General features: G+C 38.8%; 3 protein-coding genes across 3 annotated transcripts; all 3 read right to left on the bottom strand.

Annotated features, from left to right (window-relative positions):
- Positions 1–973: 973 nt before the first annotated feature.
- LOC309506385 (ferritin, middle subunit-like) lies at positions 974–7391 on the bottom strand. The gene is made up of 4 exons (XM_082180286.1): positions 7090–7391; positions 1775–1921; positions 1514–1639; positions 974–1388 (listed from the first exon to the last, which is right to left on the bottom strand). The coding sequence occupies exons 1-4, from the start codon at positions 7195–7197 to the stop codon at positions 1239–1241; spliced, it is 531 nt and encodes a 176-aa protein (XP_082036412.1). The 5' UTR covers positions 7198–7391; the 3' UTR covers positions 974–1238.
- Positions 7392–14290: 6899 nt separating this feature from the next.
- Positions 14291–16141, bottom strand: LOC309506393 (ferritin, middle subunit-like). The gene is made up of 4 exons (XM_082180295.1): positions 15906–16141; positions 15421–15567; positions 14751–14876; positions 14291–14653 (listed from the first exon to the last, which is right to left on the bottom strand). Exons 1-4 carry the CDS (start codon positions 16008–16010, stop codon positions 14504–14506), a joined length of 528 nt encoding a protein of 175 aa, XP_082036421.1. The 5' UTR covers positions 16011–16141; the 3' UTR covers positions 14291–14503.
- Positions 16142–23997: 7856 nt separating this feature from the next.
- Positions 23998–25782, bottom strand: LOC309493663 (ferritin, middle subunit-like). The gene is made up of 4 exons (XM_082162849.1): positions 25527–25782; positions 25018–25164; positions 24722–24847; positions 23998–24428 (listed from the first exon to the last, which is right to left on the bottom strand). Exons 1-4 carry the CDS (start codon positions 25629–25631, stop codon positions 24279–24281), a joined length of 528 nt encoding a protein of 175 aa, XP_082018975.1. The 5' UTR covers positions 25632–25782; the 3' UTR covers positions 23998–24278.
- Positions 25783–27502: the final 1720 nt, after the last annotated feature.

Genomic DNA, 27502 nt, shown 5'->3' on the forward strand with positions numbered 1-27502 from the left:
TATGTCAGTATACCTGCTCATCTCATCTGTCAGTCACTACTGGAGGTGTCACAACATACGGCAAAATATTCCGTGACACGGTGTACTGTAAGTGTCAGTGTTTCGCGACAATGTCAGTGGCACAATGAAGACCGGATGTGCCACCGGATATGTCACTAAGCATAGTGGCATGTGCCATTGGCTTCTGTGCGTCAGATGCCATGTCACTTAATGTTAATACCGCCTCTCCACTGTATCAAATAAATATCTAGGGTTGTGTTTGTTTTCTTCTAAGGGAGTCGAAAAATAAGGAGATCTGTTTTTAAGGAGCAACCATGTCTAAAGTGCTGGAAAAGAGAGTCAAAAGTTTCTGTTTTAACATCGAGATCATCTAAGCTATCTGTTATACTGAGGAGTAGAAACTGATCAGGAAGTTTATTTCTAAAGCAATCTTTAGTGGTAGAAGTGATAGTTCTACTGTATTTGTAACAGGGAGTTTGTTTTACAGCCATGGCTAAATGGAGTATACACAAGGCTAGATAATTATCTGAGATGTCATCGCTCTGCAGCAGAATTGCAACACCATCAACATCGTACCATGTGACAATATTAGATCTAAAGTATGATTACAACAATAAGTGCGTCCTGACATGTGTTGTCTAACATTTACATTTAATCATTTAGCAGACGCTTTTATCCGATGCGACTTACAAAGGAGAGCAATAGAAGCAATCAAACTAGAATAGTATAGAATAGTAAATATTAGTATTAATGGGTAAAGTGTTGATGAAAAAGATACTCTTTAGCAGTTTTTTGAAAATGAAACCAATAGAGTTTAGAATGTCTGTAAACGCCAAACCCAATGCATCTTGTATATTAAATCACCAACAATTAAGACTTTGACTGCAGCCAGTACTAATTCTGATAGAAAATCAGCTAATTATCATTTGATAATTAAGCAACCCCACCATTTTAAAAAATAAAGACAAGTGAATCCAGCCAAAAAAATGTTTATTCATCAAATTGACCATGTTAAAACCAGATAGTTCACATTCAACAGGAAAGCATCGCCTTGGCTAGATAATGACTAATAAAAATAGCAAAACTGCAGAATTTGACAGTGATATCATAAAACTTTAACTTAATCGAACATTTTCAACTTTAAACAAGAGCTGTGTGATGAGAACACATTGGTTGATGATTTAAGCCTAGAGTATAGCTGGAGGTTCTGCAGAATGCAGATGATCTGAGAGCTGCATTTAGCTGCTCAGGGTTTGCTTGTCAAACAGGTACTCCGCCATCCTGTTATTGCCAGCATCCATCTTGGAAAGGTTGGTGATGTGGTCACCAATCTTCTTGATGGCCTTCACCTGTTCATTCAGGTAGTGAGTCTCCAGGAAGTCACACAGCTGTTGGACAAGACATCAGAAAATAATTTAGGATGCAAACTTCCCAGAGAATAAGTGAAATTGTTTTAAAAAGACATGTGGAGGCAAATTTAGAGTCTCAACTTTATAAAATGAGGATCACTCACATGAGGGTCTCTCTTCTCAGATGCGGCCTTATGTAGATCCAGCAGAGCCTGATTGACGTTCTTCTCCAGCTGAAGAGCGCACTGCATAGCGACCAGTCCATTGCCCCACATATCATGCTCTGGTTTCTGGAAAGGTAGATACACAGATCAGTGAGCAAGTTACAAGGCATAAAGTAATTCCATTAACAAGAGCTCTAGAGTCTTTGCTTATGTTACAAAGTTCAAAGTCAAAGGGCTTCATTCAAAATACTGTCAAAGCACCTTTACGTCCTGAAGGACAATGTTTCCTCCCCTCTTGTTCTGGAACTCCATTAATCTCTCGGCATGCTCGCGCTCCTCTTCACTGTTTTCCTTGAAGAACTTGGCAAAACCAGCAAGAGCCACATCATCCCGTTTGAAGTAGAAAGCCTGAACAAAATCGAATATAGGAACTAGGCTATATGTTAAGGAACAAGGGATTAAAGAACACATTTTTATCAAGGACTTAAGTCATAAACAATTTATTTTTTAAATCTCTGGATGAATGGCATCCAATCAAAGTCAAAGTAACTGATCACAGAATAAGAGTAATACTCTAATGTGTGTTGCGTTTTGGAATATTGTCTTGGCAACTAATGAGACTGATTAAGAAATGAGAAACACGGGGCAGGAGCTGCGTATTGAGAGACTGGGGGTGGACAAAGGTTTAAATGGAGCGCAAAAGACGATGGACGAGGGCTCGGTTCCGGCTACATTGTGGACAACAAGACGGTGGTACTCACCTTTTTTTGGGAGGGGGGTGTCGTTCACGATCGGTAGGGCCGCCGGCGATGAAGATAGATAGATAGATAGATAGATAGATAGATAGATAGCGGGTGCGGGGAGAGAGTATAGGATGGGAAGTTAGGAGGAGTGCCTTCGCTACTGTGCTGAATGCTGATGCTATTGAATTGCAAGAGCCCGGCTGGACTTTGCCATTTTGAAACGGACTTACGGTGGGATTTCCCCTTTTGTGACTGAGACTGTCAGATGTCAACGTGAGTGCTGTAGTGATGACACATCGCAACGACTCCGCTCACATTTCCCTTCACGGAACGGTGTGTAAGTTGATTGAAGTTGTGGTGGTGTGTTGTCTTCTAGTGCCAGACCATACTAGCTAAAATAATTAAAGGTGGTGGCAGCAGCCTATTAAGAAAAACCTATATTATAATTACCTATATTATATTAGCCTATATTATATTAGGCCTACCTATTTTGATGATCAGTAGTCACTCATTACAAATGTAAACAGCCGTTGATGTTCCCATTAGACTGATGCCCAATGTCTGCTTATGCCATATACTGTTATTATATAATAAGTAGCCTATACTACGGTGGCCGAGAGACGCGCTGCAACTGAAGAAAACACATGCAAATAGAAAAACACCTGCAAATTAAGAAAACATCTTCATCAGTTTCACAACACATGTGTGCTCCAAATACTCACAACACAACCAAATACAGAAACGCGCTGCAAAAGTTCACAACACAAACAAATACAGAAACGCGCTGCAAATAGAACAGAACACAACGGAAATGTTTCCGGGGAACCCAATAAGTGACGGACCCGGCTAGGACGCGCCAGAGGGGACGCGCTTACAGCTGTCTACTTTTATTATTATTTATTTTTTTTGCAAAACATACAGAGATGACACGTTTATGGCATACAACTTTGTATACAATATACAAAATGTATTTACAATATGTTCAATGTCATAAGAATACTAAAAAGAACAATGAGCTGAAGACTAAAATAAATAAAAAAAGATAGAGATAAAGAACATGAGGGAAAGACATTAATCTATACATCAGTTACATTGTACACATTTTGTCATGTTATGTTAAAATAAGTTTCATAAGAAATGTTAGAATGCAGCTAGGTCCAAATATGAGACGGCAAGTTTTAAAGTTGAGACACTCACACACAGATATAACGCATATTTTAAAAAACTTTGTTGTATAAAATGTATATTTATTTGCAACAGTTATGTTAACAGCAATAATATTATATTTCTGGTAAGAACGGCTATTCAGCTGATGGACACGCGCTGCATTGTCATGGGAACATCCCAGGTGAAAATAATGAGGAAATTACGTTGTCTTTCGTTGCTCCCTTCATCAACATAATGGCACACAAGTGCCCCGCTCCCTCCAAAGTGCCCAATTCAAGGGCTCTGCCATCTGCCCTTTTAAGAGAGTAGGGCAAAGGTAAAGCTCACGAGCAATAAGCACGTCCCAGCCGTCCGTCCGTCCGTCACTTATTGGGTTCCCCGGAAACATTTCCGTTGTGTTCTGTCCTATTTGCAGCGCGTTTCTGTATTTGTTTGCACTGTTAGACTTTTCAAGGGTTTTTTACAGTAACTTACTGGCAACACTGTTGCCAGTAAGTTACTGTAATTAAGAGTTACAGTACCAAACCGTATTTCAGTTTTGTGTAATACAGTGCATTACTGTAAAAACGAAGCTAATCAGTACACTACTGTAATTATTTTTATTTGTACTAAATATAAATTAGATTTGATAATTTTGATATATAATTATTTTTATTTTTATCCTACATAAGTACTACTTTCATACAAACCAATTAGACAAAGTTATCACAAAATACCATTTTTTTATTTAAAACATTTCATATATAGGCCTATCACAAAATAAACATGCCAATGCTGGAAATGATGTGTGAAATTTTTACACATTAATGGGTAAGTTTAGAGACAACATTTTTTGTGTTAATTTTAACTCATTCATTGTGTTAATGATTTTAACAAAGTAAATATGTCAGAGAGGTTAGCACAAAGATGTGTAAACGTGTTAAATTAACACATTATGTGCTGTCCTTCACTGCAAACATTTTTGAAAACATACATAAAATCATAAACAAAACATTAGCATTTGACTAAATGAATGTAGAGTCATTGGTTGTTTAGCTTATACAAGTATTATAATGAAATATCAACCATTACATTCATAAAACTGCAGAATATAAATACATTAAGCATTCAAAAAGGAAATGTCCAAAACAGGACAAAACACAGTTCTTTTCACAATACAAGACACATAACCCCACCTTAAAAATAATTTCACTTATTTCCAAAAATGTGTTGGATTCATGTACACTGGTGGCCAAAAGAAGTATTTAAGTGTCTTAATGTTTTTGAAAGAAGTCTCTTTGATGCTCAAGAAACATTTATTATTATGATCAATGTCTGACTGTCTACTCCATCTTTTCTACAGCATAGGAGTAAAAGTCATCATCAAAATAATCTTTAAAAAGCCAACACAATGTTTTTGTCCACCTTTGTGAATAAATGAACTTCTCCAAAGATTGGTTCCTGTTCAGAACTTGATTGACAACATCAGAGTGTTCCCTGGTCTGCATGCGTGCCCACAAACACAAATGTACTCAGTCCTTCAGAGGAGATCCCGGTTCCAAAACTATATGAGAGAGAGAGAGAGAGAGAGAGAGAATATTAGTGTCACATTATTTTTAACCTCCTTTTTTGTTAATTTTTATTATTATTTTCACAAAAACTTAATATATATTTGTAAACAGCGTTTGTCAATAAATAGCATACAAAAGAACTAAATTAAATTATGCCAGATTAAATTTTAATACTTACAAATCCTAAATTCTGTCCAAAAATGCTGAGATGCATAGAAAGAAGTTGAACGACTGAAATAGATGATTTTAGCCCATTTCAGCTTGTCTGCAGTGAAGGAGTACCTGTTTGAGACAAATACACAGTAAGATACATGCAAGAAATCACTGTGTGATGATTGTTCTCCTTCCTACAGTAGTTAACCCACCTGTGCGCTGATATTAGGACCTTCCTAGTCAGGTGGAACTGCAATGGTAGAGTCGCTGGCTAATAAAATATAAAAATAATGCAAAAATATAAACTTAAGTTGTTTAGAATGCTAGATTTGGTCTGAATGAATTAGTGAGAGTTTTACTGCAGTGCTTACCTGGATACATTTAATCTGGTGAGACTGAACAAAGACAATGGTCCATCTTCTGATTGGTTCATTTGCTGTGTAATAAAGTTAGACATAATGCAAAGGTCACTTATTTGATATAAAGTTAGCCAATTTTATAGAGATTTTATAAGATATTGTTAGCTACCTAGTCTGCACCAGTGGCTCAAAAGCAATTTTCACATAGTGTATGCTAATCATTTCAGCAAACTTATCTCAAAATATATCACAAATGGGCTGGCCTACCTCTGGAATCTTGCTAAGTCACTGGCGCGAATTGGCGCTTTGTTGCAGTTGCCTTTAAACACAAAAATGGAAGTAAATATTAAATTCCATAAAAATAAAAATAAACTATAATATGGTATAGTTTGCAAACTAATGCTAAAACTATAAAGGTTCTCATCAGTAGGCCAACATTAGGATATAAACAGAATTTCACCTTAGTTTATTCACATTTGTTGTTAATGTAAACGCGTTGCTCGTTGGCATATTTTAACTCGACAATTCAATAATCTAACAAAGTGTGTAAAATGAAACGTTAGCTCAGTTTACCATGGTAAAGTTCGTTACCGCCATGTTGACGACGAGTAACGTTAGGCTAACGTTAACGTTATAACATACGTTAAACTGGGCACAATCCTGTCAACATACACAGAATGTTTTTGTTTTTTTGTTTTTTTGTTTTTACCTTGCTTGCTGATCTCTCTCTCGGTGAAGTGAATTCCGTCTCTTCCCCGGGCCAGACACGAACGTCGCGATCCAACAAAAGACAGACCCCATTACCTACACTGGATGTCTGTCTGACGCGACACGACAAATCCCAGACAGTGTAGTGATGCGCCGCGGCCGTTATATTTCAGACGTAGTCCGATACGAGTCCAAGCGCTCGCACTAGTTCTTACAAGGGATAAACAGGTTTGCATTTAAAGGTCCGGTCGCTTCAATGTGTCCAATATAGACAGCCTCTGGCTATTATAGCGTTGTAGACACGTGGTGTAAGGCAAAAATTAGGAAATAAAAAGCACGGTGGAATGGTGCCAGCCAGAGAGGCAGTTACGTCAAATACAGTAGTATACAGCAAATTTAAAAAATACAGTAAGTCTCTGTATGTGGTGTTAGACGTCACAGAAAATTCCCATGATGCAATTGGAATCACAGTTATTTACTGTAAAGAGAAATAGCAGTATAATACTGGGGGATTTAAAGTAAATAACTGTAGAAATTACAGAAAAGTCTAACAGTGTGTGTTGTGAACTTTTGCAGCGCGTTTCTGTATTTGGTTGTGTTGTGAGTATTTGGAGCACACATGTGTTGTGAAACTGATGAAGATGTTTTCTTAATTTGCGGGTGTTTTTTCTATTTGCATGTGTTTTCTTCAGTTGCAGCGCGTTGACCTCTCTCGGCCACCGTACTATACAGTGTTCTTGTAATTTTAGATTTCTAGAACGCTGTTTTTTGTTTTGTTTGGTTTTTTAACGTAAGATAGACACGTTTTGTCAAGAATGGAAAACAAAAATTAAGAGACAACATTCCTTATAACGATTAAGTAAAGTGACAAAACCAATAAGAGATAGGCTACTTGCCATTGAAGTGTAAGTATAGGAAGCGTAAAGCTCCAAATTGATCATCTTCTTGTTGATCAAAGCCTCGCAGTCGCGGTCGTAGTTCTGGCGAATCTGAGAAGTCTCCATTTCTGCCGTTTATTATCACAACGTTGGTGCAAAAATAAATAAGAAATTGTAATAAATTCTGGCGAGATTGAATTTACGTTCAACCACTGTTGATGCAAGAACCTCTTCGTATCTTCCTGAAGCTGTGAGTGAAATGAAGGTGCGCATTTGTCTTATATAGCCTACAGTCACAACCTGATGCGTCTCTGTAACTGAAACCAGTTACTGGAACTGATCAACATAGTGAGTTGTGACTTGACAATCCGCTGTTTTGTAGGTTAGGATAACAAAGACAAGATCACATTTAAAGGATGGGTTCATTTTTTTGTCTCTCCTTTTTCATAATTAATAGCATAGTAAATCCAAAAGGTTATTTTTACAAGCATGATTTGCATTCTGAAATGTAAATAGAAACGTATTTAAATTATTTAAATACAACTTTTAGTCCCCCCCAACATTTTTTTTTGCCTCCCACTTACTTGTACCTTCATCATCCATTTCTGTAGTCACATATTGCATTTTGCAAAGACTATGAACTTATTACTTATTATAATGATTGTCTTGTTAGTTCTAATTAAAATAACATTAATGATAACACTCTCCTGTCATTAGCTTTAGCTACTAAAAGAAATTGTTGAAAATGTGAGGTAGCAACACAACATTCACATCATTAATAGTAAGCTATCATAGTGGTGATTTTTGATCACTATTCTCATTCACCATGCTAGTTGTTTTATTACAATATTTTTGTGATAAACATTGTTTTATTATAATATATTATTGTTTTATTTCAATATTACATTAAACCATTTATCTACAACTAGACCCATTTGTAAATTTTTCTCCTTTTCCATCAATAGAAAACAGCATTACAAATATGCTGTGTGTGAAACCTGATAACACTATATTATAGGAGCCTGTGTATAATATGGCAAATATCATGGGACAATCCTGAAATAGCCTATTACTCCACTTGGGAGTTAATGCCATTTTTCACCGGGTAACTGCCTTTAGATACCTGACACCTGACTGATTAAAAGAGTACAATGAAGACAGGTGACAATTACAAAGCAATTTTGTACCAGAAATTGTCCATGAAAGCTCATTCTGTGTCAGCAACAAGTGCAAACACCCAAGAGATGACATGGAGCTGACTCCATGTCACCTCTGTGACTCAGCACTTTCTCATGAAAGATGCGTGTATGTTTGTAACCTGACCGTATTACGGTGGCCGAGAGAGCTTAACGCACTGGAACTGAAGAAAACACATGCAAATAAATAAAAAAACACCTGCAAATTAAGAAAACATCTTCATCAGTTTCACAACACATGTGTGCTCCAAATACTCACAACACAACCAAATACAGAAACGTGCTGCAAATATCACAGACCACAACCAGGTGACCCCAATAAGTGACGAACCCGGCTGGGACATGCTTATTGCTTGCGAGCATCTGTGACGGATGTTTATATTCCTAGTGTATATTAACAATGTAAATGAATGTTTCACTAATAATCCTTCCTGTCAATTTTTGTTTATTTACTTTATACTTATTTGTCTAAGAAAAGGCCATAATTTGTTTTTTAATATCATTAGTATTAATTTGGGAAAGAAGTTTTGCGTTGTATTTTTGCTGACGTCGTGACGTCATTACCGTTCGCCTCGCGCTGCGTCCTCAGTCTGCTTTGAGCGCGCTGAGGAGAGGTAAGCAGCTAGCGGTGCTCTTTCAATATAAAGTGTCAAAGTTTTCAGAAGTTGGATTGAGTACGTAATGTTTAATTATATTCATGTTAAGAGTGTTAGAAATGTATTACGAAGTGTTTTATGCATGGATGGATTGGATATAATAGTTTTATAGCTGAGTACAGCGGGTTGAGTGTATGTGTGTGCGTCGATTGAATGTGGTGATTTTGGCCGATTAATTAATTGGTCTTTGATCTGTGCAGGAGATCAAATCACAGAAGCAAACATTTCATGCTGTACTCTCTTTATTTCATCCAGGTATGGCTCACTTTTGTTCATTGTGACAATTTATTAATTATTGTGACAATTTATTGTTGTGACAATTTATTTTCCTTAAATATTGTTTGTAATGTGTTTTCATCCATTTTATTGTTAATTCGATTATTTACTGTCATTGTGATGTGCTGAGTCTGCTTTGAGCGCGCTGAGGAGAGGAGATCAAATCACAGTAGCAAACATTTCATGCTGTACTCTCTTTATTTCATCCAGCACTATCTGCTTCCAAATATCCACAAAAAATAAACACTCCAGATCAGCAGCAGATCCAGTTGTCCCGTGTATTCCTCCAGCTATACAACACAACGCAGATCGTGATAGGGCCTGGTGTTCAGACTTGGCCGGTTACACATCCCTATGTCCTACTCCCTTCGAAGGGCAGACGGCAGAGCCCTTGAAGTGGGGACTTTGGAGGGAGCAGGGCATTTGTGTGCCATTGTGTAGCCGTTTGGAACACACAAGATGAAGGGAGCAAAGAAAGACAACGTAATTTCCTCATTATTTTCACCTGGGATGTTCCCATGCCATGACAACGCAGCACGGTGTCCATCAGCTGAATAGCTGTTATTACCAGAAATATCTTCATGGGTGTCCCAAGAAAGACCAAAGCACCCCAATAGCACCCCCAAAAATAATTTCTGGAAGCAATTATATTCAGGCTGGAAGCCCTGAACCACTGTGTTGCTCATGTGTTTGTTATATCTATCTGAGTATAAATGAACACAAACAGCAAGGCCTATGTCTAAGCACACTTGAGACAGAGCTATTAATCTTCCCAACAGAGGAATTTCCTGCTTGGAAATTCCCCCTTTCTTATTGCTCGAGCCAACCCTGAGAGGTGGGACCTTTCTCAGACTTTAAATGGCCTCTACACAAGCTCTTCTCGCTCTTGGCCTTCTCGGTACATTCGCATACCTGTCCTGCGTGGCCACAGTAGGCCCCAGGGCAGCAGGCCTTGACCCACAACCAGCCATGTCCTCTTTCAGGACTCTCTCAACCAGAACAGAATCAAAGGACAATATCAGGAGTGTGGCACAATGTCTTCATTCAATGCATCAACTCTTCCGACTTCCTTCCTTCTCCTGTTTGCTCTGCGTGTCCTCTCCGGCCCCGGGTCGGCATCCCACAATCGGCACTCCAGCCATGGGAACAGAGTCAAACCAACCACGCAAGTTCATCACCAATTTTTCCGTCAACGCCGAAGAAATCGCTTGAGACTCATGGGACCATCAAAATCCTTCTTCAGGAACTTCACGAAATGTTTCACTGCAAAGGCCATGCAAGTATACATTTAATGAGGTGCTCTGAAAATATTAAGCTGATGGTTATTTTCATGGTTAAATGAATCTTTTCCATAGTTCCATTTCCTGCTTCCAGTTTCATTCTGTCACTCACCATTTACCTATGCATGTATGTGTGTTTAGTTTAGTTTTGTTTGTGATTTTGTTAATAAAACTTGTGCATAATACGTATTTGGTTCTGATTCTCTGCTTGCTACAAAATGTATTTAACGATTTAGATTTTGACTACAGGCTCTTAGAAGAACTGTACAGTAAGAAAGACATTTCCCTCCCCTGGAAATGAACATTTCTTAGAATGAATAAACAATTAACACTGAGTGTTCATGGGACGAACAGGTGGATTGATTGTAATATTATAGTTTTTCTCGATTGCTTAAACACATTTCTTGAAACTATACCTTGTATTCTCAAATCAGTAAACACAAATCCATAACGTCTCACCTAATTCCCCAAACATACTATTTTCAAGTCAAAATGAAGCTCTACACTCAAAACCATTCACTATTGCTGAAAAAGCAAACTTTGCCCTCAGACATCTAAGGTTGGGTACCGAAACCGGTACCGATATGGAACTGGTACCCAAGTAACCGGTATGGAACCGGACCGAATCAAAACGCAGATTTCGGTGCCTCATTTCGGTGCCACTTAAATGCCTCAGCTGTCGGTTTAAATATTTGCACTGGTTCTCCGAAACGACAAGCATCATCACCGCATGTGATCACTAGTTAACCCTTTGACGTGTACGATCGTTCACACCAGTGTGATTAGAACGTTCAGATCGCGTGATCATCAACTTCTAAATTCAAATCTGAGTTTGCGCGTTGGCTGATGCTGAGCCAGAGACAGACGCGCTCAGCGCTGATAGCCTATCACAACTATTCTGGTTTCCCTTTCGAGAACGGCCTCTCATATTGCGTAGCTAGACGCTATGGGAATACTCCTTTTCTCAAGAATATTAAAGCCTTTATTTTAAAACGCAGTGCAGCTGCACAGCGAGCACAGAGCAGAGCTGACTAGCGCGCTCATTGGCTGTGCTGCGGGAACTGCATGAACCAAGGGCGTAGGTTTGGCCTCAGCTTTGGTGGGCTTTTAGTGCAGCTTTTAACTGTAACAACATGGTAACACATACTATCACCAATCAATACTATTTTCCACAGTAGAATCTGCATTTGAAAGCCTGGTCAGTCACTACTACTGCTAGTTTATTTGTGTGGCTAGTTATTTTGCCTACTTACACTCTGCTTTATGAAAAAGCTTCGTATGTCCCCTTTCTTCTTCTTGGGTGGCATAGCTGATCTATCTACAAAGTACAAAAAGTGGCAAAAAACGGGATATTAAAATGTTTTACTCTGGCCTTTGAATGTGGCAGAGAGACAGCCCTGGTAACTTACCGTCGGCGTCGTCGACGCGCGCGCGCGCACACACACACACACACCACCCGCTCGCTGCCAGTGCAAGCACAAAAGTAGTCCCGGCCCGCGCGTGTAGCCTGTCAGATACACCGCCGCCAATCAAATTACGGCGTTTCTTGTACTGTCGTTGTTTTGGCCGTTGGAATTGATCCAAATAGCAGCGCAAAGATCCAAATAGCAGTTCAAAGGACCTTGCTAAATATTGGTGGGGACAAATTTGTCATCTCAAAATATTGATTGGGACTAGTACCTAGCGTCCCCCCCTAAACCTACGCCCATGGCATGAACCGATGGCGAAGCAGCTGACGCGCACGAACCAATCATGGTGCTTTCGCGCCTTGCGCGCACCGAAGCCTGCCAGAATGGCCGTGGCTTCTGGCTATATAAGCGGGCCATTTCGCCATAGGAATCAGATTTAATCTCTTTCAGCGAACTCTTCACTTCGCTGTCTATCCTTTGAAAGCGTTTTACAGTGTGTTCTCCGCCACAACACGCTGTTAAAAGAGCAAATTTCAAAACAACAGTGTTGTTTCAAATGCCACATCCGGATTGTGTCTGACGCCGGCAGGCACAGTGAGTGCACTTCATGCCTGGGACGTCACCACGCGGAAGCTGCACTCGGCAAAGGTGGCTGTTCTCACTGTGAGAGTATGCCGATCTCCATGCTGCGCTCGCGGCTAGCTCTCTTCTCAGAGGGCGACCCCGCCGCTCACGCTCTCCCGTTTCCTGCCATCCGAGTGCGAGGATTGGGCGGGCTCGGCTGACCCCGCCCCCTAATCTCAGTCCAGTGAAGTAGGTGCAAGGGTGAGTTTGGACTCAGAGCTCCTCCGCGTCCTCACTAAAGCCATTGAAGACCTCGGGCTCGATTGGTCTTCGCCTCAGGAGCCCGCTAAGAGCCGACTCGGCTCAGGCTCCACCAGGCCCCTCGTCAAAGACCAGCGGCGTTCTTTCCTGATGTACACGACGAACTGACTAAATCATGGCGCGCCCCCTACTCGGCCCACCGGAGAACATCCACCTCCGCAACGCTCTCCACTGTTGACGGCGCTGAGGAGAAGGGATAAGAGAAGCTGCCCTCCTAGAGGAAGCAGTGAGCGCACACCTCTGCCCACTCACTGCTATTGGATGGAGATCCAAGGCAGTTCATCCATCGACTTGCAGTGCATACAGTATACAATTTATTCACCTTACTACTGTAAGTTGTCATTACTATACTATTTTACGTAATGGCAAAATTAGTTTACTTTGGTACAATATACTTTTTTTCTGTAACTACAAGCTTTGGATTTTGTGTTCTCCATTTTTTGATGTAGTGTCTAACGAATGATCTGTAGTGTTTGTAATATTGACTCGCTGTGTTTATGATCTGAAAGCATTGTTTGATTTTGCCAGAAGAGTCAGAGGTTCTCTGAATGAAAATTTGGTTTTGTGTTTAAGGTTTTGAGAAAGTGGGTGATGGTTTCAAGAAATGTGTTTTAGCAATTCAGAAAAACTGTAATGTAACATTGGTGAGTGCTGCACAAATTGACAAACCCAATGCAGAATTTCCCTTTGTGCACACCATAGGTGAGCAACATTTAAAGGATGTTAGAACCTATTGTATATTAAAATCTATTGTTATTATATTTTTAAGGTTTGAGACTGGAGAACTATGTGCCAGGAATGTAGTTGACACTTTAAGAGAGTTTCAGTAACAGCCAGCATCTACAAAATGATGGCCACAGTAGTCACATAATATTTTTTGCAGTCTTTTGATTAAAGCTCACTCATTGTTAACAGATTTTAAAGGGATAGTTCACCCAAAAATGTCATTCCACAATCATGTCATTCCAAACCTGTATGACTGTACTTCACTTCATATTTATGTCAATACAGTGAAAGTGATTGGGATGCGGTATGTTTGGACCGCATTCTCTAAATATCTGCTTTTGTGTTCTTTTGACACTTATGTAAATCCAACATTGTATTCTTATGTGTATGTGTGTTGTCAGGAACATAAGGAACTCGAGCCTCCTCCAAGGACAGCAAAGTTAGTTTACTATTATTAATCTTTAAAGCTGAATGTGCAGGCGAACTAGTGAAATTATCAATCAATTACAAGAGCATATTAATTATTTGGGAGCCAGGATAAATGAGTGAACTACTTTACTACATTCCTGACCCTCAGTCACCTCTCAGATAATTGAATCTGCATTTATGCACTAGATAAAAAAATTTTTTTTATAATTATATAATTTAAGATGACATGAGGGTCAGATGGCAATTTTTCAATGAATTAATAAAGTTATCAATTCTAATCCTATTCCAGCCCAGCATATCCTGAATGTGACCACGGGATATAGACCACTTGGTGCTCAGTTTTAAATAAAAAGACAAATTAATCCAGCCCAAAATGTTTATTCATCAAATGCAGGTTAAAACCAATGGGAGTACATTCAACAGTAAAGGTATGATGGCTACTTAAAAAGCAAGACTACATTTAATTTAATGACATTCACTAGATGTAACCATAGAATATCGCAGACTTAAATTTGCATAAGTGCAAAAAAATAAGCTTGATGATTTCTGCATGTAAGATGATCTGAGAGCTGCATTTAGCTACTCAGGGTTTGCTTGTCAAACAGGTACTCCGCCATCCTGTTGTTGCCAGCATCCATCTTGGAAAGGTTGGTGATGTGGTCACCAATCTTCTTGATGGCCTCCACCTGCTCATTCAGGTAGTGAGTCTCCAGGAAGTCACACAGCTGTTGGACAAGACATCAGAAAATATTTTAGGATATTTAATTCAATAAATTAGGATGGAATAAAAGCATTAAGGAGCAAAGAACATGGTCCACTTACATGTGGGTCGGTCTTCTCAGAGGCGGCCTTATGTAGATCCAGCAGAGCCTGATTGACGTTCTTCTCCAGCTGAAGAGCGCACTGCATAGCGATCAGTCCATTGCCCCACATATCACGATCAGGCTTCTGAAGAGAAAAACAAACACATCACATGAGTGAGCAAGGTCCCCCGTAATTGAGAGATGCTGAGAAACACTAGTGAAAAAATTCAAATCAACACCCAAACAATTTTGTGAATGTTTGCTAAACATCTGTTCTGTCTCTGTGTGCTGAAAACAACAACAACCAAACATTATGTTTGTACGTAGTCCTGGCTGTGTAAATCCATATAGTAAAAAAAAATTTAAATTAATCGGGCCAATCCACAGAGTACCAAAACACTCAAAGCCAATCATCAGTATATATGCTCCTGATGGGAGAGGAGAGAGTGAGCAAGTGGGACATTTGTAGAAAAGAATGTAGAGAGGTGGCTGATATATTACCAAAAAGGAAAAGGTCGAAGTTTGGGTGTCAATTTCAAATATCAACAGCATTTCTCAGAAAAAGCTCATTGCACTTTTACAATGTTGAATTATTCAATTACTTAATTCAACAGACCTTTACAAAAAGGCATAATGTCATTTCATTTAAAACAGGGTTACACTGTTGAGTTCAGAATACTATCAAGCACCTTGATGTCCTGAAGGACAATTTTTCCGCCCCTCTTGTTCTGGAACTCCATGAATTTCTCGGCATGCTCGCGCTCCTCCTCACTGTTCTCCTTGAAGAACTTGGCAAAACCAGCAAGAGCCACATCATCCCGTTTGAAGTAGTGAGCCTGATTGGAGCGAAATCAAAATAAAGGACTTGACAAAAAAATTATAATTATATTATATATAATAATAATATAATACACAATTGATCATGTACTCTTGTTCTTTTTCAGTGCAAGTTCATTTCTATTTCTGTTATTTTTAAAGAGTGCAGGAAAAACACTTTCCTGCACGATTTCGGTTTAAATCGGCATATAATCGCTGCTGAGAAAACTTGAGAAAGGGGAGAAAATGTCTTTTAGCGAAAAAAGGATTTAATAATTAGAGGAGAGACAGCTTGTCACAAAATCAAGATAGGACTAGCAAAAGTTCAGAGAACAGAATAAAAAAGAGAGATAATTACCATTGAAGTGTAAATGTAGGAAGCGTAAAGCTCCAAATTGATCATCTTGTTGATCAAAGCCTCGCAGTCGCGGTCGTAGTTCTGGCGAATCTGAGAAGTCTCCATTTCTGCGGTTTATTATGACAACGTTGGTGCAAAATAAATAAGAAATTTAAATAAATTCCGGCGAGATCGAAGTTCCGTTCAATCACTGTTGAAGCAAGAACCTCTTTGTATCTTCCTGTAACTCTGAGTGAAATGAAGGTGAGTATTTGTCTTATATAGGCTACGATTACAACATGATGCGTCACTGGAAATGAAATCAGCCAATCAAAAAGAACGAGCTGAGTCATCTGAATGAGGGAGCGACAAGACTGTCCGCTCAGCTGTCAGTTTCTAAGATAACAAAGACCATATCAGCTTTCATAGTTGTGCATTTTATTTCCATCTTCATATATCATTAAAAACGGAATCCAACAGAAAATAACAACGATTTGACATCTTTAGTAGCCTACCTGTAACATAGCCTAAATATGCTTATAACTGTAGCTTTAACTAAATTCAGATTCAGCCAATCTGTAAATTATGACATTTTGTAATATATTATTCAAATATAAAATAATAATAAAAAATCAAATCTGTATCCAACAGATATTCTCTGCCTTCATTCCAACTGTTTGGCTAATACGTCTTTGTTTTACTCTTCTTGCATCAGCACATGCACCCTCAGTGTGTGTCAGCAACAAGTGTAAACCACACCTGACACTATACCTGTGCCCACAGAACTATGTGAGTAAACAAAGCAAATTGTGCTTCTTTCCCCCAGGGGTCAACACTGATCTGATGCTGGTGGAATCAGCCGTTCTAGTCTCTCCTATAGCAAGGGGTCAAGGTTGATGATTAACTCTTATAAGCATGAAATGGATTTATATAATTTTTTTTCCCTGTCTGCTGCTCATTCACTCATTCTCCAGCAGGATAATAATAGTAATTCAGCACATACGTGTGATGTCTTCAGCCAATCAGCAATGTCATGATGACAGACATTAGGTGTGTTCGACATCGGCTGCGGCTGGATGTAACCGATCGGCGAGAGTAGCCGCGTGCAGGCGGGGAGGAGCTGCAAACGGAGACGTGAAGTCGGACACTTTCTGGTTCCCGTAGTGACCGCTCACGTGGTGTTTGCATACTTTACCACAGCTGCAGTGAAATAAATGCAATATTTGCCAAATAATACACAGATGTTTCATTTCATGAGACATGTTCATTCAATACTTTATGTACTGCTTCATACAGCGTCTGTTTGAACAAGAATAAAGTTCAACATAAGCAACTATCAATGAAGTGGAGTCTACGTTTTTTAAGCAGTTTTAATTTGATAAACATGACACAATATAACATGACAACGACATGAAAAGAGTGTTCACTGTTATAATAAACTGATTTGAGAGCATTAGAGGAACTAAAGGTGTTCGAATAAACACGAAACACACGTGATCGTTGTCATGCGGTGAATCCGGCCAATCGTGGAACAGCTGTGTCGTCATCAGCCCTCCTGCAGCCCAGTGCAGCCGCTCTTGAGAAGCTGCGCTGGCTGAGTTCTCCGGCTACTCTCGAAACGCTCTCGCGGTACTTTGATGCCATACGTCACAGTCACGTGGCGTCAGCGCTGTATCAAGTCGGACAACATTTCTAACCGGCATGCACTGCTTCAAGTCAGCCGCCGATCGTTCTGCGCAGAGCTGCATGAAGTCGAACAAGCCCATTTTCTGTAGCTCCCAAGTCACATGGCATTTATATAGCTCAGTTGATTGGCTCAGAAGAGTCATGTCCAGAACTGAGTGCCCATGAGGTGTTTTAGATGTAGTTGGTGTCAAAGTTAAAGAACATTCAGACATACTGAAGGTAAATTCTCAAGGTCAGTTTTTCTTCTACAAGGGAGCATTAGAATAGAAGTCATTTACACTAAAAAGCCAACAGATTGGTCCATAATTCATTGAGGCCAATGCTTCTGCTGATGACAGCTGTGAAAAGGTTTCTGATTTTGCTTGAGCATAGCTTCTGCCTTTAAGAGGGTTTGTTAAATATGGTTTTATCTAAACAATTGACCTTTTGGTCCAGACTTTATGCTCACTCCAGGCCAAAATTTCTATTCATCAAATTCACTATAGCTTAAAATAAATTAGTGCATATTCAACAGAAAAGCATTGGCTTGATGAGAGAAAACGATTTATTAAAAGAGCAACACTCAATTCTCTCTATTTTTCACTTGGTAACTGCCAGTAAAAGAGTAATCAGTTTTGTACTAGAAATTGCCCATGAAACCGCATTCTGTGTAAGCTACAAGTGCAAACTCCCAAGAGCTGATATGGAGATACATCTCTTGGACTTGTTTTTTTTTATTAGATGCAAACATTTGTCACATGATAAACTTTCAGGTGTGAACACTTTGAACTTGGTTATAGTAAACTTAGTATCACTAATCATATATACTGTAATCATATATAACTCTTTGTTGTATATAAGTTATGATTATTTTACAATTGGTAAAAAAATGCATTTTAAGGAGGATTATTAGCCAAGGTGTTAATTAAAAACTTCTTAAACCAAACTAGTCATAATCACTCAGAGGTGCAAAAATTTAAATAATTTATAATAAATACTGCAATAGAGTGCTGAAGGAATGAGGCATTTTTGTAGGCCAAAACCCCAAAACAAGATAATGGTCTGTGGATAACACAAGCTTAAGATACTTTCATGTTTTATTCTATGACATAAAATACATTAACTATACACCCTTGCGATTTTTTAAAGGTTTTACTCCATGAATATGCAAATTACCCCCGCCTCCACCCACTCACACGAGCTCAGGATACCTGATCCACTAGGTCAATTTTACTGTAGTAAACGCTGCACAATGGCAAGTGGAAATACTGGTTTCATTCAGTCATATATGTTTGAACCAGAAACTGATTCAGAAGAAGTGGAAGAGTATGTATCTAGAGTCGATGTACCAGAATGGGAATGGCAATGCGTTTTATGGGAATGGGAATGGTAATTAATATGATTAGCCTTTTGCTTGACTACGTGATCAAACAGCTAATAATGTGTTGCTAATGTTACACAAACCATGTTCCCGTTCACCATCTCAGAGTCAGACAGCTGCCTTCAAAAATCAGCATCCTTACAAACGCTTCGAACAACTCAGAACGTCAGTGGAGAAAGGAATATAGTTCATCATAAAATCGTAATATACATCATATACATAATTCATCCACTATATTGCTAAATGTACAAGATTTTTCATATCAACAGAAAAATATACCGGGATAACCTGGCTTCCCTTGAGACTCCACTGCTTCACAGCACAGTAATGATGATATGCTAAAGCCCTATTAAGGTAGTTTGTGATGTAAGAAACACCAGAGATTTCAAATCCCGTTTTTGAGACTTACGAATTTGGACATGGTTTGTCTTAAAGCATATTAAAAACACCACATAGACATAAACAACATTAAAAACTTGATTTTAACCACAGGGGGTCTTAAAGCTTAATCATGCTGAGATGAAAAACTCATGTACTCACCAGTCTACTTTCACAGCCCCATTGTGTTCATAATCATGTTCTTGCAAACTCTTCTAACTCAAATGTTCATGGAAAATGTGTTTTAAATAAAGACTGAAAGAGTTGCTTAGTGATGGTGACGTTGAAATAATGCAACCGAAGTGCAGTTTGTTATAGCCAAGCCAACGCTTATTGTTTCTGGCGATTTAATTTAGGCTTTAAAATTAATAAAAGTTGTGTTCATTTGTGAAGTTACGTCACTTATTACCTTCTCATCTATCCAATCATATTCCTATACTTGTGGTATAAAAAAATTGGTACTTACATACATCTGAGTTCGCAGATGCTGACGCTTCAATTCACCTCCATCCTCCCCACCACCACCAAGATGGGTCTTTCCCTCCATCCTTCCCAACACCACCAAGATGGTCTCTAACCTCCATCCACCCCACCACCACCAGGATGGTCCCTAACCTCCATCCACCCCACCACCACCAGGATGGTCCCTTCCTATACCTCGCAGGGGGTCGGCTGCGCCCCTGCCTTCGTCTTCAGGCAGGATATGCAGATCCGGACCCTCGGATTGCAAGCTACGGACGGGGCCTACGCCAAAGAACTTGATTGCTTGTTGGGCTGTTGATAAATGTTTAATTGTTACGTTTAATTGTTACATTCTCCCGAGTCTTTCTGGTAGAAATTAGAAGCACTCACTTCCTGATGGCTGACCGTACTGCGCAGACTCAAACTGAGCTTGATGACGTAGATGTGACGTGAGCAACCTGTCTGTCTTCTAGTAGCTGTGCCAAGAGAAATCTGAATCATTCCCTTCCAAAACTTGCAGAGACGGAGAGTGTGAGTAGGAGCTGTCCATGAGCTAGGAGCAGAGAAACTTTTTCTAAGTATTCTGATTAATTATTTTGTCATTTTGCCTCCACGTCCCCCCGATTGGCCGTGAGCTTCTCCTCCTGTCCATACGGTAATTTCTCTACTGTGCGACAGAGAGTCGTGTGGTTATGACGCAATCGTTAGCCTATTTTTACAAAAACTGCTTCTACGGGGCCATAACGTAAGATTCAAGGTAATGGAGCATTTCATAAATTTTTGTGTTTCTTTAGAAATAAATAATGGAAAGATTTAGTCTTTAAACGCCTCAGATGTAAAGTTATACGCTGTCAAAGTGACGCCAAAATGAATGGGAGTCAATGGAATGCTAACAGCAGATGATGGTCTGCTAATCCAGTGGTTCTCAATTCCAGTCCTCCGGACCCCTTGCTCTGCACATTTTGTATGACTCTCTTTTCTGACACAATCAGTTCAGTTCATGGAGTCTCTCCTAATAAACTGATGATCTGGTTCAGGTGTGTTAAATAAGGGAGACATACAAAATGTGCAGAGCAGCGGGTCCCGAGGACTGGAATTGAGAACCACTGTGCTAATCAATGGCGGTGCTCAGGGAAGCTTCATTTTTTTTCCGAATGATTGCCCCCCTGGATGCATATGGCACACTTTTCTGGAAACAATTCAGGAGTTTCGAAGTCGCGATATGATTGGTTGAATTCTACAGGATGTCCGGGAGATTTGTGTGTCGCGTTCTTTATCGGTCCGCCTGGAAACAAATGCCGTGACCAGGGCCGGTTCTAGACATTAGGAGGCCCTAGGCAAAATTCATGTTGGAGGCCCCCCACCCCCAACAAAAAAACACTTGAAACAAATATGATTCCTAACCTTTTTATTTATACAACATTTAATTTTAAAAGCAGTATATTTTTACTTACACAGTACATAAGTTTGGACACATTACTATTTTTAATGTTTTTGAAAGAAGTCTCTTATGCTCATCAAGCCTGGATTTATTTGATCAAAAATACAGAAAAATAATATAGTGAAATATTATTAAAATTTAAAATAATGGTTTTCTATTTTACTATACTTTATATTTCTGTGATGCAAAGCTGAATTTAGTGTCACGTGATCCTTCAGAAAACTTTATAATATTCTGATTCATTATCAAATGTTAGAAATGGTGCTTAAAGGAGAAGTTCACTTTTAAAATGAAAATTCTGTCATCATATACTCACCCTCATGTTGTTTCAAACCTGTATGAATTTCTTTCTTCTGCTGAACACAAAGGAAGATATTTAGAAGAATGTCAGTAACCAGACAGTTTTTGGGTCCCATTGACTTCCATAGTAGGAAAAAAATATACTATGGAAGTCAATGGGACCCAAAAACTGTCTGGTTACTGACATTCTTCTAAATATCTTCCTTTGTGTTCAGCAGAAGAAAGAAATTCATACAGGTTTGAAACAACATGAGGGTGAGTATATGATGACAGAATTTTCATTTTAAAAGTGAACTTCTCCTTTAATATTTATTTTATAACCTGTGATACTTTTTTTTCAGGATTTTTGATTATTAAAAAGTTGTTTTAAAAAAGTCTTCACTATCACTTTTTATATATTTAACACATCCTTGCCGAATATTCCTGTTTTTTTCTGTATTTTTGATCAAATAAATGCAGGCTTGTAGAGCATAATAATAAACTTATTTCAAAAACATTAAAAATAGTAATGGGTCCAGACTTTTACCGGTACTGTATGTACATATTAATCAAACTTTATCTAAGGTAATCTCTTTTTTGTTTAATGAAGATGCTATTGTTGTTGTTGTTATTTTGCTGTTTTATTCAATTTATTCACAGTTCCAGAATCCCACTTCAGTAGATGAGCATAAGTGCTTTTATATTGCATTGCTACCTTAAATATGCTATACACAAATCAAGTGGAAGAGAAAGACACGATCGCTACTGAGCAGAAAAAAAATATATAAACTGATATTATTGGCGTAATGTCAAGGTATAATCTAATCATCAGCAGAATTTAGAAGATAGACCCATAGATATGAGATCCTTTATTTGAAACATTTAAAAATGTTGTAGTGTGTTGGCTTTTTAACTTAGAATACAGACGTCTTGTCTTTTAATTTTGTTAGCTTTTTTACTAGTCAGCTCCCGACGCGATGTTATTCATTGTACGCGCAAATTCAAAGCGTCGCGTCTGGGCACGTTAATGACGCTCGCGCTCTTTTAAACTCGTAATAAAGCGGTGAATGATTTTTCCAGAAATGACGCTGATCTACAGTACAAGTTTATATTTAGAATACATTGCAATCACTCCAAAATAGATGACGACAACTCACACACCTGCATTATGAGCTGTGCTTCTTTGTGTGCTTATTAGGCTTTTGCCTCGCAGCACCTGATGGATGCGTTCGTTACACATACTTTCAGAAGCCGGCACCCGCTTTGTAACGGACACATTAATTGGTTTAACTGCAGTAATGTAACAGTCTATGGTTAAGATAAACATCGTCACTATTTTTAGTTAATTAATAAATATTGAAATAAATTGTAGATAGGACATTGGACATTTTTTTTTTTTTTTTGTCCCTCTGTCTGGGCCCCATACCGCCAATCGGGCCCTAGGCACGTGCCTAGTTTGCCTTTGCGTTAATCCGGCTCTGGCCGTGACGCCAAAACCCCTCCTGGAAGAAGAAAGCCGTTGTGTTTACAACTGTGACAATGAGCGCTTACCAGGATCAACTACACGCTGGATTTTCAAAAGTATGTGAAGTTCGCGGCTCGATTGTTGCAGTAAACTTGCACAACGTCCTTGAATGAATAATTTATTAGATTCACACCAGACTGTTATTGTATGGACATCGAAATGATATTGTCACGCCCCTGAACATGACGCGGTACAAAACAAACTGTGATTGGTTGCGTTACATGTCAGTCAAACATCCTCTTGGGTGGTCTTTGGCCAAGAAAAGCTGCAAAGCTTCTGTCGTCCGTCTGAAGGTCTGGCTACGCGAGACTAGGGTGATACCAAAATACATAATCACTGCAGCACTCTGTGTTCCATAAAAAAAATGTGAATGGTCAATTTTGATTTCATGATGACTTTAAGTTAGGGCAATTACTTCAATAACTTGTTTCGTGAAACTTTTATATTTATTTGTGTGTGTAAGTTTATGTATAATAGCATTTCTCAACAGCAGTCCTGAAGGTTAAAGTAGCTGGAATTAAATTTACATTTGATGAGTAACTGTGTATTTAACCTTGTAACAGGTGTAATAAAATGGGCAATAATAAAGTGTATTAAGTGTAATAAAGTGCACATGGTGTTGGATGTGTGTGTATGTGAATTTGTATACATTCATACAATATAAATGACATGATCAAACTTGAACCTAGATTATTTGATGATATTATTAATGAAAGAATAAATAGAAATAAAAATGTGTACTTTAGTTTCCCAAATTATCTTGTGGAGGTGAGGGTAGATGAAATGGGCAACCAATTAATTACCAGTCTTTCTCATATAATAATTGTACTCTGAAAATCACAGCATTTTTCCTCATAGAGACCATCAATCTATAATTCATGATTCATTACCTCCATGAATGTTAGAAAACATCAACCTTGAATAACTGGTTGAATACAGCCTAAAACCCAGACCCACAAATTTAAATACAAAGACAACTCAATCCAGTCTCAGATGTTTATTCATCAAATTCTCTAGATTACCAGCAATTAGTGTACATTCAACAGGAAACCACTGGCTTGGCTAACAACATGACAAATGAAAGAGCAAATCTGCATTATTCTATAATATCACATTTTAATTGATTTGAACCTTTCAACCGTTGAAAGAGTTCTGCATAAGAGCTGTGTGATAAGAACATGTAATATGCTCTTAAAACCTAATGATTTATAAGCATATTATAGAGGGAAACTTTGCAGAATGCAGATGATCTGAGAGCTGCATTTAGCTGCTGAGGGTGTGCTTGTCAAACAGGTACTCCGCCATCCTGTTGTTGCCAGCATCCATCTTGGAAAGGTTGGTGATGTGGTCACCAATCTTCTTGATGGCCTCCACCTGCTCATTCAGGTAGTGAGTCTCCAGGAAGTCACACAGCTGTTGGACAAGACATCAGAAAATAATTTAGGATGCAAACTTCAGCGAAAAGAAGTGAAATTGCTTTAAAAAGGCATGTATATGGAAGCAAATTTATGCCGGTCTTAGAATGTTTCCAACAACTGGAGTAGATTTTAAACACCGACTGTGAACACCGACTGAACGCAACGATCTCTGACTCGGCGCGTTTGGCCATGATCAGTCGTAAGTATCAAATTACATTAATAATCTTACAGCCGTTAAGTGTGTCCCCGGCTTTAGAGTCTCAACTTCATAAAATGAGGGTCACTCACATGAGGGTCGGTCTTCTCAGAGGCGGCCTTATGTAGATCCAGCAGAGCCTGATTGACGTTCTTCTCCAGCTGAAGAGCGCACTGCATAGCGATCAGTCCATTGCCCCACATATCACGATCAGGCTTCTGAAGAGAAAAACAAACACATGAGTGAGCAAGGTCCCCTTTAATTAAGCAGTCCCTTAGAAATAGGCATAATGCCATTCCATAACGATGCTTCTAGAGTCAGCTTTTCTGTAAAAAAATAAATAAAAATTTGGGGGTTGCACTGTTCAGTTCAGAATACTATTAAGCACCTTGATGTCCTGAAGGACAATGTTTCCTCCCCTCTTGTTCTGGAACTCCATAAATTTCTCGGCATGCTCGCGCTCCTCCTCACTGTTCTCCTTGAAGAACTTGGCAAAACCAGCAAGAGCCACATCATCCCGTTTGAAGTAGTGAGCCTGATTGGAGTGAAATCAAAAGAAAGGTTTTAAGTAGAGTCAAATTTCTACAGGTGCACAATAATGAAAAATCCTATTACTGCATCCACATAATTACTCTTTAATTGTTCTTTTTCAGTGTAAATGAATGTCTATTTCTGTTATTTTTAACGAGTGCAGGGAAAACACTGATGGTTTGAATGCCACAATCGCTGCTGCATGCAAACTTGTGAAAGGGGAGAAAAAGTAGGCTATATTTTATGCATTAGGAAGTCAAAAAGGATTTAATAATTAGAGGAGATCGAGACTACTTGTCACAAAATAAAGATACGACTTGCAAAAGTTCTGAGAACATAATAACAAAAAGGGGATAGCCTACATACCATTGAAGTGTAAGTGTAGGAAGCATAAAGCTCCAAATTGATCATCTTGTTGATCAAAGCCTCGCAGTCGCGGTCGTAGTTCTGGCGAATCTGAGAAGTCTCCATTTCTGCCGTTTATTATCACAACGTCGGTGCTAAAATAAATAAGAAATGTAAATAGATTTAAATAAATTCCGGCTAGATCGAAGTTCCGTTCAATCACTGTCGAAGCAAGAACCTCTTCGTATCTTCCTGATGCTGTGAGTGAAATGAAGGTGTGCATTTGTCTTATATAGCCTACGATCATAACACGATGCGTCACTGTAACTGAAACCAGCTGAATCTGAATGAGGAAGCGACAAGACTGACCGCTGATTCAGTTTCTTAGATAACAAAGACCATATCAACTTTCATAGTTGTGTATTTTTTTCCCCTTATTCAGCCAAGTCCGAGACCAACTAAATACTAGCCTACTGCATGTCATAGTAAATATCTTAGGATTGTTTTAACTATTTTTGTTGTTGTTGTTGATTTCTCATCATCCCAATTAACATCCTGATAAGAAAACTAAAAATCACCTTGTAGCCTAACGTAAGCCAGCTTTACTTGTATTGTCCTATATATTTCTGAGTGAAACAGCTTTTCTTCTGTGAAAAACTAGACTAGACTTGACTAGACTAGGCTATGTATTAGGGATGGGACGATTACCGGTTTCACTATAAACCACGATCAAATTTACTGACGGTTAGTAATATCGTTTAAAAATTAATTATCATTAAAACCGTGTTTGATTATCGCGATTTTTAGATCCTGTCCAGCCAGCAACAGTCTGAGGCAGGCTCAGCGCGCAATGTTGTTGTTTTTTTATTCAAGAAGGAATAGCGGAAGGCAGTGACAGCGCTCGGGAGATTTTTCCGCCTTTTAAGAGAACCAATTCTGAGGTGTGGTCATATTTTGGCTTTAACAAAAGTCCTGAGGCAAACTTAATTGAGAATGGAAAACAATCGTGATGATCACAACAATATTATCAAACTCTGTAAACAATAAATCAACTCTGATTTAATTTTCAATACAATTAAAAATGGAGACAGAAGACGGCAAGTTATTTGAATGAAACGAGAGAGCGCGTCCATTGTGATACATGGTGTAACGTCTGTCAGAGAGCTTGAAGACAGTGCAAATGAACTGGTAACGTTAGTTCCACGAGACTTTTATAGATGTTTTCTCTCAGTTATAAGCACACTCTTCACATACATGTCGAAGAGCGAATGTTAAAAGGGAAAAGAAAACACTCTAAAACACGCAACAAATCAAAGTGGAAGTAAACACATTATAATAAAACAACGGTCAGCAGTAGAGCGGTCATCTTCTTCCTCTTAGCGCGAGCAATCTCACTCTCACTGTGCGTGCGCGCTCACATAAAAACAGCATGCATACAATAACGTATGCCATAGAAGAAGTTATCTTAAAGGCACATCAACATTCATGTCATGGACACTACTTAACACTAGGCGGCCGTTAAAATGGATGTGCGCGGTGTTATAATGCGTTGCTATTGACGACCGTCATTATAAGGAAGGAAATGCCACAGAATAGAATCTTGCTTTAAAAAGAGCATAGAGCTGCTTTTTTTATTTGTTGTTTGTTGATTTTCAAATATAAAACTTGTTGAAATGCCTTCAGTGTGATCATCATCTCTTTTTGAACACTTTCATCTTGTTTTAACAAAACCGTGATAATATTGATAATCGCGATAATTTTGGTCACTATAATCGTGATATTAAATTTTCATACCGTCCCATCCCTACTATGTATCCATTGATATAAATTCAACCGGCCATGTTTGGGGAATGGGAACAGCGTATTGGGATCATCTGAAGAGATAAGTATGCACCTGTTGGGTTTTAAACCTGTGTGGGTTTTATATATTTGCCAATGGTTATAGACTTTGTCAGTGTAGATATATTGAATGTTATTTGGATGAAAACAAGGCTGTG

This window comes from Leuciscus leuciscus (genome assembly GCF_965113295.1).
Source record: "Leuciscus leuciscus genome assembly, chromosome: 1".
In the NCBI taxonomy this organism is placed as follows: Eukaryota; Metazoa; Chordata; class Actinopteri; order Cypriniformes; family Leuciscidae; genus Leuciscus; species Leuciscus leuciscus.

What these genes read in the sequence shown, in the direction of transcription:
- LOC309506385 (XM_082180286.1), bottom strand. Translation starts at nt 7,197, where the DNA reads ATGGAGACTTCTCAGATTCGCCAGAACTACGACCGCGACTGCGAGGCT. An exon ending in CCTATACTTACACTTCAATG is followed by an intron (nt 1,922 to 7,089) that starts GCAAGTAGCCTA and finishes GATTTTGTTCAG; the next exon opens with GCTTTCTACTTCAAACGGGA. An exon ending in TTGTCCTTCAGGACGTAAAG is followed by an intron (nt 1,640 to 1,774) that starts GTGCTTTGACAG and finishes CTACCTTTCCAG; the next exon opens with AAACCAGAGCATGATATGTG.
- LOC309506393 (XM_082180295.1), bottom strand. Translation starts at nt 16,010, where the DNA reads ATGGAGACTTCTCAGATTCGCCAGAACTACGACCGCGACTGCGAGGCT. An exon ending in CCTACATTTACACTTCAATG is followed by an intron (nt 15,568 to 15,905) that starts GTAATTATCTCT and finishes CGCTCCAATCAG; the next exon opens with GCTCACTACTTCAAACGGGA. An exon ending in TTGTCCTTCAGGACATCAAG is followed by an intron (nt 14,877 to 15,420) that starts GTGCTTGATAGT and finishes TTTTCTCTTCAG; the next exon opens with AAGCCTGATCGTGATATGTG.
- LOC309493663 (XM_082162849.1), bottom strand. Translation starts at nt 25,631, where the DNA reads ATGGAGACTTCTCAGATTCGCCAGAACTACGACCGCGACTGCGAGGCT. An exon ending in CCTACACTTACACTTCAATG is followed by an intron (nt 25,165 to 25,526) that starts GTATGTAGGCTA and finishes CACTCCAATCAG; the next exon opens with GCTCACTACTTCAAACGGGA. An exon ending in TTGTCCTTCAGGACATCAAG is followed by an intron (nt 24,848 to 25,017) that starts GTGCTTAATAGT and finishes TTTTCTCTTCAG; the next exon opens with AAGCCTGATCGTGATATGTG.